This window comes from Canis lupus, chromosome 1, assembly GCF_003254725.2.
Source record: "Canis lupus dingo isolate Sandy chromosome 1, ASM325472v2, whole genome shotgun sequence".
NCBI lineage: Eukaryota > Metazoa > Chordata > Mammalia > Carnivora > Canidae > Canis > Canis lupus.
In genome coordinates, this window is record NC_064243.1 from 105307501 (window position 1) to 105323938 (window position 16438).

At 40.0% G+C, this 16438-nt stretch overlaps 1 protein-coding gene across 12 annotated transcripts in view; it reads left to right on the plus strand.

Moving 5' to 3' along the window:
* LOC112643385 (zinc finger protein 577-like) overlaps positions 1–16438 on the plus strand; it is a 46409-nt gene that overhangs the window by 14985 nt on the left and 14986 nt on the right. For 4 of the 12 annotated variants that reach the window (XM_049108297.1, XM_049108302.1, XM_049108313.1 and 1 more), the window contains one exon: positions 3147–6378. The exons of the other annotated variants lie outside the window; for them this stretch is intronic. In XM_049108297.1, the coding sequence (XP_048964254.1) occupies positions 3147–4501 (1355 nt within the window). In that variant the 3' untranslated portion in view covers positions 4502–6378. Of the gene's footprint in view, positions 1–3146; positions 6379–16438 lie in introns of those variants that run through there. 12 annotated transcript variants of the gene reach the window in all.

The window sequence follows — 16438 nt, forward strand, 5'->3', positions numbered from 1 at the left end:
CAGGATTGCGCCCTGGGCCAAAGGCAGGCGCCAAACCGCTGCGCCACCCAGGGATCCCAAGGACTTTTTTTTTTAATAGAGAAAATGTGCACACATGCAGGTGGTAGGGTTGGGGCAAGAGGGAGAGGAAGAGAGAAAGAGAATCTTAAGCAGGATCCACACTCAGCATGGAGCTAGACATGGGGCTCGAGCTCATGACCCTGAGATCATGACCTGAGTGAAATCAAGAGTTGGATGCTTAACTGACTGAGCTACCCAGGTGCCCCTAAAGACCTATTTTTAAATTCTAGATGGACATATATGTGTCTGGATATATTGGACTGGATGAGGTTGCATCATTTCTACAAAGAAAATTCAAGTATTGACTACAGTATTACTCTAAATAGGTGATTGGTGTTTTATATAAATTTAGTTTTGATGTGCAGGTGGAATGTGAAGGAAAGACTAAGTAACAAGATGATTGTTGAATATTTTACCTCAATGATCTTGGGATGAAATTCTGTAGGTCCTACATTCTGATTTTCCAGTTCTAGCCCTTTGTTATGAAAACCCACATTGTTTATATGTTTGATCAACATTTTTTTGAGGTTTGGGGGAATCCCTTGGTGGCTCAGTGTTTTGGCACTTGCCTTTGGCCCATGGCATGATCCTGGAGCCCTGGGATCGAGTTCTGTATCGGCCTCCCTTCATGGAGCCTACTTCTCCCTCTGCCTGTGTCTCTGCCTCTTTCTCTCTGTGTTTCTCATGAATAAATAAATAAAATCTTTAAAAAAAAACACACTTTTTTTGACGTCTCTGGATAGGATTTTCATATTCTCTTTGCATATCCCTCTCCCAAAACTCTTAAGACGTGGAATCCATGAAATTCTTGTCCTGGGCTTTCCTCTTTCTCTGTCCATCCTTCCTATATTATCTCATCTGGTTCTGTGTAGTCCAGATATTTAAGTACTATTTATATACTCATGACTTAAAATTGTTATCTGAAGGGGTGCCTGGATGGCTCAGTTGGTTAAGTGGCTGACTTTTCATCTCAGCTCAGGTCTTGATATCAGGGCTGTGAGTTCAAGCCTTGCATTGGGCTCCACGCATGGAGCCCCACTTAAATGTTATCTGAAGTCTGGAACTTTCTCCACACTCATAGATCTAACCAGGTACTTCATATTCGTTCTTGAACGTATATATATATATTTTTTTAATTTTTTATTTATTTATGATAGTCACAGAGAGAGAGGGAGAGAGGCAGAGACACAGGCAGAGGGAGAAGCAGGCTCCATGCACTGGGAGCCCGATGTGGGATTCGATCCTGGGTCTCCAGGATCACGCCCTGGGCCAAAGGCAGGCGCCAAACCGCTGCGCCACCCAGGGATCCCTTGAACGTATATATTATATAAAACCTAATGTGTCCCTCAAAATGAAGCATTTGATTCCCCACAAATGCCAAACCTGTCTCCCTAATGTTCCTCGTCGTATTAAATGGCACCAGCATTTATAGAGATGTGTAAGCCACATATCAAGAAGTTATTCTTGATGATTCTTTCTTCCTTTGGCATCCATTCTTACACTGAGCCTTATCTTTTTGTCCTGTCATTGTCTTTCCCTTCTCTATACTGTCATTGTCCTTGTCTGTTTCTCTATCTCCATGATGGTCATTCATGCTAATGCTGTTACTTCTTGCCTGAACTCTGCTGTGGCCTCTTGTGTATTCTCTCAACAACTTCATCTCTCCAGTTCATTCTTCATACAACAGATATGTGATTATTGGTATTTGGAAAATATTGTATTCCTGCCAAAAGACATTCAGTCGCCTATGGCCATTGCTCTTAGCTAAAATCTAATTTCTAACAAAGTCTTCCTCTATCATCTATATGTTCTCAATTCTTCCTCCCTTTTGTTTTTTTTTTTTTTTTTAATTTGGAAGTATTTTTTTTTTATTTTTTTATTTATTTATGATAATCACAGAGAGAGAGAGAGAGGCAGAGACATAGGCAGAGGGAGAAGCAGGCTCCATGCACCGGGAGCCTGATGCGGGATTCGATCCCGGGTCTCCAGAATCGCGCCCTGGGCCAAAGGCAGGCGCCAAACCGCTGCGCCACCCAGGGATCCCTCTTCCTCCCTTTTGAAACTTATCTATTTCCCCTTCACTCAAGCTCAAGACAATGCAGGTACATCAGCCTCTCTTATGTTTCTTGATCATGCCTAAGTTTTTCTGCCTTTCGGTTTTTGCATTGGCTGTTCCTTCTTAGGATGTTCTTCATCAAGTTATTTGCATAACATTTGCTCATTCTTATCTTATGATGTCACCTTAACTTTCCTTGTCTCGTGGATAGCTTTTTTTTTTTTTTTTAAAGATTGTATTCATTTATTCATGAGAGACATACACAGAGAGAGAGAAAGGCAGAGACACAGGCAGAGGGAGAAGCAGGCTCCATGTTGGGAGCCCGATGAGGGACTCGATTCTAGGACTCCAGGATCACACCCTGAGCCGAAGACAGGTGCTAAACTGCTGAGCCACCCAGAGATCCCCGTGGATAACTATTTTAACTAAGATTAACCTACCACTGCTCTGTCACCTTCAATATACATACCATTTTGCACATTCTGTAATTTTTTTCTTTGGTTACTTGTTGATCTGCTCTTTCCCCCCTCAATCTTGCTCTCTCTCTTGTTACTAGAATGACAGCTCCAGAGAGACAGATTATATAAGGTACCTTAGTGTCATTGATTTATTCTGATTTTGATATTCTAATATTATTCTAATGCTTAAATATCATATTGTAGTATATTCCCAAATACCAGCACATTCAGTGTTTGTTGGATGAATGGATCCATCCCCTCTATCTTCTTTTGTTCTGTTCCAATCACAGTGTGGTTCTATTTTTACTTCTGTCACCATTTTGCAAGGTCCTATTTGGAAAGAATCCCAAGTTATATTTATTCATTCTAGGCTGTTTCTGAAGTAGTCTGTTTTTCCTTTTGCTGTTTTATAATACTGTCTTTTTTGCACAGAGCACAGGGTATATTTCTCTTAGACTGGGATCTTACAGAGAGCTAGCCCAAACCATGGCTTTTTTTTTTTTTTTTTTTTTTTTTTTTTTTTACATTTTTCCCCCTAAAATTATGGATGTTTTCATTCTTCTTTTTCCTAGAAGAAATATGGGAGATTGACCATATGCAGTGGCACCCAGAAAACCAAAACAGGAGTAAAACTTTGGAAAGATGTCAGCAAAGTTATGCACTTGGAAATAATTTCGATTTATGCAAAAGTCTTGTTCCTTTAATACAAAGACACAATAAGTTTGGCTCATGTTATAAAAGTTTGAAATCACACTTAGGTTTTGTTACCCAGAATAGAAGATATGCAGGAGAGAATTCTGATAAGTTTGGTAGATGTGGGAAATCATCAGTCTCCATCCAGCAGGATACAACCATTACTAGAATTAAATGCCATGGATGCATTAAACCCAGTAGCTCTAAATCAAAGCTCAATGAACATCAAAAAACTTATACAGAAGAGAAACCACATGAATGCAGTGAGTGCGGAAAAGGCTTCTCCAAGAAGGCACAGCTCATTAGGCATCAGAGAACTGAAAGAGGAGAGAAGCCTCACAGATGCAGTGAATGTGGGAAAACATTCATGAGGAAGATTCAGCTCACTGAACACCAGAGAACTCACACTGGAGAGAAACCCCATGAATGTAATGAATGTGGAAAAGCCTTCTCCAGAAAGTCACAGCTTATGGTACATCAGAGAACTCATACAGGAGAGAAACCCTATGGATGCAGTGAGTGTGGCAAAGCATTCAGCCGAAAGTGCCGTCTCAATAGACATCAGCGATCTCACACTGGGGAGAAACTCTATGGATGTAGCGTGTGTGGGAAAGCCTTTTCCCAGAAGGCATACCTCATTGCACATCAGAGACTTCACACAGGAGAGAAGCCTTATGAATGCAGTGAATGTGGAAGAACTTTCTTTTTTAAGTCAGATCTGACCAAGCATCAGAGAATTCATACGGGAGAGAAACCTTATGAATGCAGTGAGTGCAAAAAAGCTTTCAGGAGCAAGTCAAAGCTCATTCAGCATCAGCGGACTCATACTGGAGAGAGACCATATGTGTGCAGTGAATGTGGCAAAGCCTTTGCCCACATGTCAGTCCTCATTAAACACAAGAAAACTCATACAAGAGAGAAAGCTATAAATTCACTGAAGGTGGAGAAACCTTCCTCAGGGAGTCACAGCTCTTTATACATCAGTGAACTTGCACAGGAACAAAACCAGATGAACACAGTGCCTGTGGAAATACCTTCCTTGGGAACTCAGCCCTTGTTAAACCTCCATGAGTTCCTTGGGGATAGAAATGTAATGTTTGTGGAACAGCCTTTTCAAAGAAATCAGGCCTCAGTAGATAGTCAGGAATTTGCACAGGGAATAAGTCTTGCAAATGCAGTGAATGTGACACCTTCTGTAATAAATTATGTCTTTTATGTTACAGATATTGTGTAGGAAAGAAAATCTCTGATACCATAACTTATCTGATAATAGAAAAGCCTTTAGCAAGAATATTCCACACATTATATGTCAGAGCTCATTTTGGATAGACAATGGCTGTACTGATGGTAGAGGATAAGTCTGTGAGAATTCAGACTTATTAAATATCTACGAAATCCCACTGGGCAGAAATGCAGCTATTGTAGGGAAGCCTTTTCCTGGAGGTAATAACTCCATTGGCATCAAAGAATTCCTACAGGACCAGAATATTAGGAAAGAATGTGATAATGTTTTCAATGATAAGTTCTACCTCATCACATCACAGAAGTGTAGAAAGACACCTCTAGAGACACCGAATATGGACAACATTTTTAGTAAAATGTGGAAGAACTTACAGGAAGGAGAAAACCCCTGAACACAATAAAAGATGGAAATTCTAAGTTGGGAATTCTATTGCCAAACTAATATGTCACAATTTTATACCTTGGGAATCTGGGACTTTTCTAATAAATGAAATCTTGGGACTAGGAATTGCATCCTGTAGCAAAAATGTATGAATATGATGAATGTGATAAGAGGCTGCTGTAACAACCATAAATTTGGTGGTTTAAAACAACTCACATGTATTACAGCTCTGGGGGTCTGAAGTCTGGACTAAATACATCCCACTGGACTAAATACAAGGCATCCCACTGGACTAAATACAAGGTGTTGGCAGGGCTATATTTAATTTTGGACGCTCTAGGAGAACCCGTTTTTCTTTGCCCTTCCATCTGCTAGAAGCTGCCTAAATTTGTGGCTTGCAGACCCCTTCCACCTTCAAAGTCAGCAATAGCTGATCAGTTCTTCCATCACTCTGGCACTGATGTCTACCTCTTTCTTACATTTACAGACCTGTATGACTACATTGGGCCCACCCAGATAATCAGGATAACCTTCTTATCTTAAAATCACTCTGCCTACTACCTTAATTCCCCCTTGCCTTATACTGTGACATATTCACAGGTCCTGGAGATTAGGGTGTGGACATTTTTTTTGGGGGGGCGGGGTATTATCTGCCAACTGCAGATCATTCTCTGGCATCCAATTATTTGTGTCCATACCACATGCAAAATATATTCACTCTCTCCTAGCATCTCAATCCCATCCAAGTCCAAAATCTCATCTAAATCTAAGAGCTCAGGGACACCTGGGTGGCTCAGCAGTTGAGCGCCTCCCTTCGGCCCAGGGCGTGATCCTGGAGTCCCGGGATTGAGTCCCACATGGGGCTCCTGTGTGGAGCCTGCTTCTTTCTCTGCCTGTGTGTCTCTGCCCCTCTCTCTGTGTCTCTCATGAATAAATAAAATATTTTTTAAAAATATAAAAAATCTAAGAGCTCAAAAGCTCTAAATCAAGCATTGGGTGAGGCTCTGCATATAATTTGTCCTGAGGCACAATTCCTCTGTGAGCATGTGAAACTCTAGAAACAAGTCAGGTGGCCCTAGAATACCTAATTGCATCTTTTACTTTAAATGACCTTTGCAGTGTAGTGGAACATAGTTATAGGTTCTGGGGATTAGGACATGAACATCTTTGGGAGACCATTCTATCTACTACAAAAACATTAGATTTCAGAGAATTCATACTATAGTAAATTCCTACCTAGCCATTAAATTTATGGAAGTGTGCACAAGGAGTAACTTTTTTTCTACAATCAGGGAATCTTAACACTTGTGTCATTATATGTGACCAGCAAGGAATACTTTTGAAATATGTAAATCAAATGATCAGCACTGTAAAATAACTTATAAATGCCCTAAAGGAACATGAGATTTATGTGCTGTAAATGCTGCCAAATGTATTTGTATCTATTCTGAAATTGTATAAATTAACATCCTATTCTGAGTATAGAATGCATATTCCATAATGTGCCTAAGTACCAGAATTCTTCACAGCCAATTCCAACAATTTTTTTAACAAATGCTTATGTACTCTTATTAATAACAAAAAAATACGAGTGGGCTGTTTTCAGACATTGGGCAATAGGGAGATCGGGATAGCTATCTCAAGAGAAAAGAAACAAATGAAGAGAGCCTTATGACTACCTCCAGCCTGGAGAGAGTTTCCATTCAGCATAGGAGGGAGAATCTAATCAGATTCTGGCAGTCTCTGAATTGAGAGTTTAGAGTTTGGAGAATTTAAGGTGGCTCAAATTTATGGGGTAGGTTACAGAGAGGAGCTGCACCCAGATGTAGCACATTCCCCACATGATTTGAAGTTGTGATCACACATATGTGAGGAAGCTCCCTCGGCTGGAGAAAGAACTACTGGAAAGGAACAGGCAGAGCCATCCTTGGAACTTGCACAGGTTGGAAGTAATTTGTGTTTCCACCCATTGGAATGGAACCCCCTCCCTGCCCCAGCCCAACATTTGGAAAATCACAATGGAACTTCATAAAAATAGTGCCTCAGTGGGACACTCAAATTGGCTCTAGACTAACGGCTGCTCTGAACCAGACAAAGCATAAATGCAAACCACTACAAAACCAAACTGTTTCCAAGTAAATTAATTGCTTCCCAGACCTATACCCAGTAGTATTTAAAGAAAAGAAAGCAATCCATCAAGAAAATCAACAATGTCAAAATCACAATGTCTGGCATCTACTCAAAACCTAACCAGGTCTGCAACATGAAGAAAAGTCAGTAGAATCCCAGAATTGGCATAGGTGACAGAAAATGATGTTAAAAACAGCTATTACAAATATTCTGTATGCTCAAGAAAGTTGTATCAAGTAGATGATAAAAATTATAATTTACTGTGGGGTTTCTCTCCACATGAGCAAAGAAGTAGGTGAGGCCCAGTCTAGTTACTGGTTCCACCAATCCCAGGTTGTTCAGCCTCCCAAAAAGAGGTCAGAAGGAGGTAATTTCCATCAGTGAGGACCAGGTCCCATAATTTCCATCAGTGAGGACCCAGGCCCAACTCAAGTTGGAGTGTAGTTTGGTTTCTGTCTTGGCCCTCTGGTTTTTCTGAGAACTGAGGCATGTGTGCCACACCACAGGTTTCTGAGAATTACAGTTTGGGATACATTGTTTTTCTAGTGAGTGGCTGGTCCTTGGCTGTTTGGCTGCTACAGGGGTTCTGGGACATGCAGTTCATCTGCTTTTGTCTATTTTTCTTCACATGAGAATTCTGCTTGAGTTCAAGTGGCTGGTGAAGAGAGTGCCTGTCAGAACCCTATCAAAGACATCCATGGTTTCTCTATGTAGCATGTGAGGGAATTGGTTGTCCGTGGGTCGAATCCAAGCTTATCCTGTGGCTCAGTGTGGACAAGGGCAGGTCTTGGTAGGTTTGTCCTGCTGTGTGCCTGGACAGGCTTTAGAGAGCAACTTTGTTTTATGGGAGACATTTGTCCCCATTCCTCCTGCTCTAGGGGACTAGGACCCCGTCTTGGAGCTACGGAGAGGAATTTGATTGTGGGTCCTACTGAACCTGACTGCCTCTTATCCCATCACTTCCCCTCTTGGTTCTCAGAAAAAACTGTGGGTATCTGTGTGCTCTAAGGGGTGTCTTGTCCTGACCTCCCCTCACCAGTTCTGTCACCATGAGCAGAAAATTTCTTGAACAATGTCTGCCATGCAGTGCCTTGAGGACTAAGCAAGCAACTTTCCAATAGTATTGTTATAAACAGGGAGGTGATTTAGGCAGAAAGAAATTTGATTTACATACTTTAGAACCTACAACAGTCTGTACAGATTTACAGATTCCACCTACTTGGTCTTGATTTCCAGTCTAGAACTTGGCTCTCTAGAATTTAGAACCTGCCAGACCTTAAGAAGTCCAGAATCAGGTATCCCATAGTTGCCTGGTGCTGTACAAGGGAGCAGTAGCTCCTGGTTTGGCTTTCTCTGTGTTTTGTGTTTTAGGAGTAAAGGTAGAAGATTAGAAGTTCCTAGTTGGTGTGTGAGCTGATTAGTTGGCTCTCTGAGGGCTCCTTTTTCTAACTCCAGCTTTGTGCATTTAAGAATTCATCCTGGGGGGATCCCTGGGTGGCCAGTGGTTTGGCGCCTGCCTTTGGCCCAGGGCACGATCCTGGAGACCCAGGATCGAATCCCACGTCGGGCTCCCGGTGCATGGAGCCTGCTTCTCCCTCTGCCTGTGTCTCTGCCTCTCTCTCTCTCTGTGTGTGACTATCATAAATAAATAAAAATTAAAAAAAAAAGAAGAATTCATCCTGGGATCCCTGGGTGGCGCAGCGGTTTGGCGCCTGCCTTTGGCCCAGGACGCGATCCTGGAGACCCGGGATCGAGTCCCACATCGGGCTCCCGGTGCATGGAGCCTGCTTCTCCCTCTGCCTGTGTCTCTGCCTCTCTCTCTCTCTCTGTGACTATCATAAATAAATAAAAAATAAAAAAAAATTTCTTGAAAAAAAAAAAAGAAAAAAAAAAAAGAATTCATCCTTTATGGGGCACCTGATTGGCTCAGTCAGTTGAGTATCCAGCTCTTGATTTTGGCTCAGATCATGATCACAGGATTGTGAGATTGAGCTCCGACTCAGGCTCCACACTGAGCATTAAGCCTGCTTGGGATTCTCCCTCTTCCTCTGCCCACCCCACCCCATGCACTCACATGCTCTCTCTCTTAAAAAATAAGAAGAAAGAAAAAGAAGAGTTCTTCCTTCATGAAAAGAGGGATGTTGAGTAATTGTTGAAACTAAAAGCTTTTCATTGAAATATCTCCTTTATCCTCGATCAGAGCTATTTTGTCAGATGTTCAGAACCAGAAAAGACAGTAGACTAAAAAATGATAGCCATTTCCTAAGAACAGAAGAAAATTACTAAGGCCCTGGTGGGTTTTTGTTTCTGTGTTTTGCCCTTCATTGTCATGGGTTTACAGAGGCTTATAAAAATAATTATCATGGGATCCCTGGGTGGCGCAGCGGTTTAGCGCCTGCCTTTGGCCCAGGGCGCGATCCTGGAGACTCGGGATCGAGTCCCACGTCGGGCTCCCGGTGCATGGAGCCTGCTTCTCCCTCTGCCTGTCTCTGACTCTCTCTCTCTCTCTCTCTCTCTCTCTATCATAAATAAATAAATAAAAATAAAAATAATTATCAAATGGAAACACACATTTCTAAATTAAGAATTTAGGAAAAATAAGTCATAAAAGCAACATCAAGACAAAGGTAGAATAATGAAATGTAGATCATTGAGTTTGCCTAAATGAATACAGGTGAATAGATACATAATGTATGACGTATTTAAGTTTAATTATAAATAGTTTATAATGTTTACAGTATCAGTAATATGTTAGTTTTCTCTTGGCGCCAAAACAAATTCTCAGGAACTTTTAGCAACTTAATGCAAATTTATTATTCCACATTCTTTACGTCAGAAATCTGGATTGGCTTGGCTAATTTCTCTGCCTGGATATATATATTTTTAAGATTTTAAAAATTTGACAGGATAAGCAGAGGGAACTACAGGGAGAGGGAGAGGAAGAAGCAGCCTCCCCACCAAGCAAGGAACCTGATTCAGAGCTTAATCCCAGGACCCTGGGATCATGACCTGTGCTGAAGGCAGATGCTTAACCAACTGAGCCACCCAGGCACCCCTGCCCTGGATTTCATAAGACTAAAATCTAAGGTGTGAGTCCACAGAGTTTTTACTGGAAGGCTCTGGGAAGAAACTGCTTTCAAGCTTACCCACGTTGTTGGTAGACTTCATTCCCTTGTGACCAGCCCCCTCTTTCCTCACTTTCTATCAGCTGCAGGTTGATCTTTATTTCTGGATGCTGTCTATATTCCTTCTGGTGCTTTACATGCGGTCCTCTTCCAGCAATCAGTTGCATTCCTCTTATGCTTCTGGTCTCTCCAACCTCCTTCCTGATACATCTTCCTCTTCTATTTCTAGTGCTTTTGTGATTACATTGTGCCCATCCTGATAGTCCAAGTTAATCTTCCTATTTACAGTCAGCTGAGAAGTAGCCTTGATTAAATCTCCAAACATAATATCTAGATTGAACAACTAAGGGGCAGGCATCTTTAGAATTCTACCTAATGCAAATAATGGATGAAACACTGAAAGTTACGTGATATGTATTGTTCATAAGGAGAAATTAGACCAGCTCCCTAGAGGAAATAATTATTTCCTGGAACTTAAGTTTTTTTTTTTTTTAAGATTTATTTATTTATGTATTTATTCATGAGAGACACAGACAGAGAGACGCAGAGACATAGGCAGAGGGGGAAGCAGGTGCCTCGCAGGGAGCCTGATCTGGGACTTGATTCTGGATCCCGGGATCACTACCTGAGCCCAAGGCAGGCACCCAACTGCTGAGCCACCCAGGCATCCCCTGGAACTTAAGTCTTGAAATCAGGTAATTAACTTTTCCAACTGTGTTCTTCTACTTCAATATTATTTTGGCTTTTTTGCATCCTTTGTTTATCCATATAAATGTGAAAATTAGCTTGTTTTTTTTTTTTGTTTGTTTGTTTTAAAAATGTCTTCTGGGGATCCCTGGGTGGCGCAGCGGTTTAGTGCCTGCCTTTGGCCCAGGGCGCGATCCTGGAGACCCGGGATCGAATCCCATGTCGTGTTCCTGGTGCATGGAGCCTGCTTCTGCCTCTCTCTCTCTCTCTCTCTATCTCTCTCTCTGTGACTATCATAAATAAATTTTAAAAAATTTTAAAAAAATAAAAAAATAAAAATGCCTTCTGTAACTTTGGTAGTAGTGATTATATTAAATCTATGTTGGTAAAAAATACAATTAATGGTTGAGCCTTTTCATCCATGAACGTGATGCAGTTTTTCTTTTGTTTGGATATTCTTTTATTCAGTAATGTTTTGTGTTTTTCATCATAGCAATTTTGTACATCTTTTATTTGATTTATTCTTGTGTATTAAGGGCTTATTTTGCTATTTTTACTAATACAATTTTAATTTTATTTTTCAATTGTTTGCTAGTACAGAAATATAACTGATTTTTAAAAATATTTTGACCTTTTGTCTTCTGAATTTGGTAAATTCATCCATAAGTCTTAGTAGTTTTCTGTAGGCTTTCTTGGGTTTTCTTTATACATGATCCTGTTGTCTGCAAATAGCAACAATATTTTTTTCTGATCTTTAAGCCTATTATTTTTCTTGTTTTTTCTTTCTTTCTTGCACTGTGAGATCCTCTAATATGATGGAGAGTGTGGGAGTAGACAGTTGTCTCATTCTTAGTCTTAAGGGAAAAGTGCATTTTGCACATGGAATGGTGAATTTTAGTGTCTCAAGGGCAGACTATGCTGAATAGTATATCTTGTTTTCATTATTATTATTGATTTTATTGTTATTATTTTAGTGGTTACTATAGAGCTCACAGTGTAACGTCTTTAATTCATCAAGGTTGACTTAGAACTGATCTTGTGCTGTTTTCCACTAATCATTTCATACATGACACTTTACCTTTCCTACTTCACACTTGTAATTCTTGCAGTCTACTTTATACTTCCAAAAATGTAATAACCTAATGGCAATATAATTCCTGTCTTTGAGCTACTATTGTCCCACTTTTTAGTTTTTTATTGTTATAAATCCACCTTACAGTGTTACTAATTTCATTCTTAGGCAGTAAAGGGCCAGATAGTAAATATTTTCGGCTTGGCTGGCCATACAGTCTATATCGAATCCTTTCAGCGGGGTGCCTGGGTGGCTCAGTCGATTAAGCATCTGCCTTCAGCTCAGGTCATGATTCTCAGGTCCTGGGATTGAGCCCTGCGTTGGACTCTGGATCCTGGGCTCCAAACTCCAGCTCCCTGCTCGACGGAGAGTCTGGTTCTCTCTGTCCACCCTCTTCCCCTCCCCACCACTTGTGCTCTCTCTCAAACAAAATCTTAAAAAAAAAAAATCTGTTCAATAATCTGTTCTATAGTGAAAGCATTCATAGATGTGTAAATAAATGGATGTGGCTATGTTCCAATAAAACTTAATTTACAGAAGTAGACAAGGAGACAGATTTGGCCTATAGACCTCTGTTCTAAACAATTTCCCCTTTAAGGAAAATGAAAAGAATAAAAACCTTATAAATATCCCATTATTTACCATTTTTGGTGTTCACTACTTTCTGCTGATCTGAGTTTTCAACTAGCATAATTTTCCTTCAGCCTGAAAACATCCTTTATGATTTCTCTGCATAGGTTTTTCAGGAATGAATTCTCTCAGATTTTGTTTATTTAAAAATGTCTTGGAGTGCCTGGCTGCCCAGTCAGAAGATCATGTGACTCTTGATCTCAGGGTCATGAGTTTGAGACCCATGTTGGGTGTAGAGATTAGTAATAAGTTAGTAAACTTTTAAAAATAATAAATAAAAATGTGTTTATTTCAAGTGACTCTGTGTAATGTGTAGTGTGTTGGACTTCTAGTAGTGAAAAATGTTTTTCATGCTAATTTTTTAAAGGTTTTATTTATTTGAGAGAGAGAGCACAGCTGGGGGAGGGGCAGAGGGGAGGGAGAAGCAGACTCCTCACTGAGCAGGGAGACCCACCAGCTAGATCCCAGGGTCCTGTGATCATGACCTAAGCTGAAGGCAGACACTTAACCGACTGAGCTAGCCAGATGCTCCTATTTTATACTAATTTTTAAATAATATTTTCCCTGGGATGCCGGGTGGCTCAGCGGTTGAGCGTCTGCCTTTGGCTCAGGACATGATCCCAGGATCCAGGATGGAGTCCCATCAGGCTTCTTGCAGGGAACCTGCTTCTCCCTCAGCCTGTGTCTCTGCCTCTCTCTCTCTGTGTCTCTCATGAATGAATGAATCTATCAATCAGTATTTAAAAAAATAATATTTTCCCTATGCTTTTTTGTTTGGTTATCACTTTAAAGATGAGATTATAGTATCTTCCAGCCTGCTGGAATTATTTCTGGTTAGAAGCCAGAAATCATTCCTATTACTCTTTCCATGAATATAATGTGCCTTCTGTTTCCCTCTGGCTGTTTTCAAGATTTATCTTTGGTTTCCAGCAGTTTTCACTATGATGTACCTAAAATGTACTTTGTCATTTAAAGATAAATACCATATTGTTTTTTTTCGTGTCTTTAGGATTTGTAGTGTTGATTAGTTTTTCATCACTTTGTTTTTGTCTTCTTTTTTGTTGTTGTTGTTGTTGTTGTTAATAAGTCTTCCTGTGGCTTTACAAATTTTAGTAATCTTTTTGATTTTCTTGTGTATCCATTTACTATTGATTTTTTAGCATGTTTAGGTTTTTTTTTTTTTGTTTTGTTTTTTGCTGTTTTTCCTCCTAGCCTTGTAAAGTGACAATTAGGTAATTGATTTTACACCTTTCTCTCTCTCTGATATGAGTAATTAAAGTGACAGCTTTACCTATAGCCACTGGTAGGCTGTATTTATGTTATGTAGACCTTATCAGTATAACTGACAAGCACACTCAGAATGTTATTTTTCGAGTGGATCATGATTGTGAGAATTGTAAAGATCAGTCATGCCTGATAATAATTTATCAATATTCATCAATTTATCAATATTTTCCTTCCTAGTTAGTGCTTTTTGCATTTTGTTTATGAAATCTTTGCATATCCCATAATAATCAGTGTAGTCTTTAAGTTTTACCTTAGAAATTTAAATACCTTACTGTTTGTTTATTTTTTCTTTTTTAAAAAGTATTTTTGTTTTTGTTTTAGTAATCTCTACACCCAATGTGGGGCTCAAACTCACAACCCTGAGATCATGGGTTGCATGCTTATCAACTGAGCCAGCCGTGTGCCCCTACTTTATATTTAGACCTGTAACCTATCTTGAATTTACTTTTGGGTATGTGTTAAATGAGGGTGAAAATCTTGCCCTCTCCAATATAGTTATCCAGTTGAGCTAGTACAGTTTATTGAAGACTATTCCCCCCCCCCAATTGAATTACGTTGGCATCTTTAAATTTTTATTTATTCATTTGAGAGAGAGAGAGAGAGAGAGCCTGCATGCATGAGCAGAGGGAAGGGTGGAGTCAGAGGGAGAAGCAGACTTCCCTCTGAGTGGGGAGCCCAATGTGGATCTCAGTCCCCAGAACTTCAAGATCATGACCTGAGTTGAAGGCAGAATTGTAAAGATCAGTCATGCCTGATAATAATTTATCATATTCATCAATTTATCAATGTTTGGGGATCTTTGTATTTTGTTCCATTGTTGTATTTACTATCCTTTTACTAATAATATTACACTATCTTAATTACTATAGGTTTTTACATTTTTTTTTTTTTTTTTTTTTTATATTTTATTGGTGTTCAATTTACTAACATACAGAATAACACCCAGTGCCCGTCACCCATTCACTCCCACCCCCCGCCCTCCTCCCCTTCTACCACCCCTAGTTCGTTTCCCAGAGTTAGCAGTCTTTACGTTCTGTCTCCCTTTCTGATATTTCCCACACATTTCTTCTCCCTTCCCTTATTTTCCCTTTCACTATTATTTATATTCCCCAAATGAATGAGAACATATAATGTTTGTCCTTCTCCGACTGACTTACTTCACTCAGCATAATACCCTCCAGTTCCATCCACGTTGAAGCAAATGGTGGGTATTTGTCATTTCTAATAGCTGAGTAATATTCCATTGTATACATAAACCACATCTTCTTTATCCATTCATCTTTCGTTGGACACCGAGGCTCCTTCCACAGTTTGGCTATCGTGGCCATTGCTGCTAGAAACATCGGGGTGCAGGTGTCCCGGCGTTTCATTGCATTTGTATCTTTGGGGTAAATCCCCAACAGTGCAATTGCTGGGTCGTAGGGCAGGTCTATTTTTAACTCTTTGAGGAACCTCCACACAGTTTTCCAGAGTGGCTGCACCAGTTCACATTCCCACCAACAGTGTAAGAGGGTTCCCTTTTCTCCGCATCCTCTCCAACATTTGTGGTTTCCTGCCTTGTTAATTTTCCCCATTCTCACTGGTGTGAGGTGGTATCTCATTGTAGTTTTGATTTGTATTTCCCTGATGGCAAGTGATGCAGAGCATTTCTCATATGCATGTTGGCCATGTCTATGTCTTCCTCTGTGAGATTTCTGTTCATGTCTTTTGCCCATTTCATGATTGGATTGTTTGTTTCTTTGGTGTTGAGTTTAATAAGTTCTTTATAGATCTTGGAAACTAGCCCTTTATCTGATATGTCATTTGCAAATATCTTCTCCCATTCTGTAGGTTGTCTTTGAGTTTTGTTGACTGTATCCTTTGCTGTGCAAAAGCTTCTTATCTTGATGAAGTCCCAATAGTTCATTTTTGCTTTTGTTTCTTTTGCCTTCGTGGATGTATCTTGCAAGAAGTTACTATGGCCGAGTTCAAAAAGGGTGTTGCCTGTGTTCTTCTCTAGGATTTTGATGGAATCTTGTCTCACATTTAGATCTTTCATCCATTTTGAGTTTATCTTTGTGTATGGTGAAAGAGAGTGGTCTAGTTTCATTCTTCTGCATGTGGATGTCCAATTTTCCCAGCACCATTTATTGAAGAGACTGTCTTTCTTCCAATGGATAGTCTTTCCTCCTTTATCGAATATTAGTTGCCCATAAAGTTCAGGGTCCACTTCTGGATTCTCTATTCTGTTCCACTGATCTATGTGTCTGTTTTTGTGCCAGTACCACACTGTCTTGATGACCACAGCTTTGTAGTACAACCTGAAATCTGGCATTGTGATGCCCCCAGATATGGTTTTCTTTTTTAAAATTCCCCTGGCTATTCGGGGTCTTTTCTGATTCCACACAAATCTTAAAATAATGTGTTCTAACTCTCTGAAGAAAGTCCATGGTATTTTGATAGGGATTGCATTAAACGTGTATATTGCCCTGGGTAACATTGACATTTTTACAATATTAATTCTGCCAATCCATGAGCATGGAATATTTTTCCATCTCTTTGTGTCTTCCTCAATTTCTTTCAGAAGTGTTCTATAGTTTTGAGGGTATAGATCCTTTACATCTTTGGTGAGGTTTA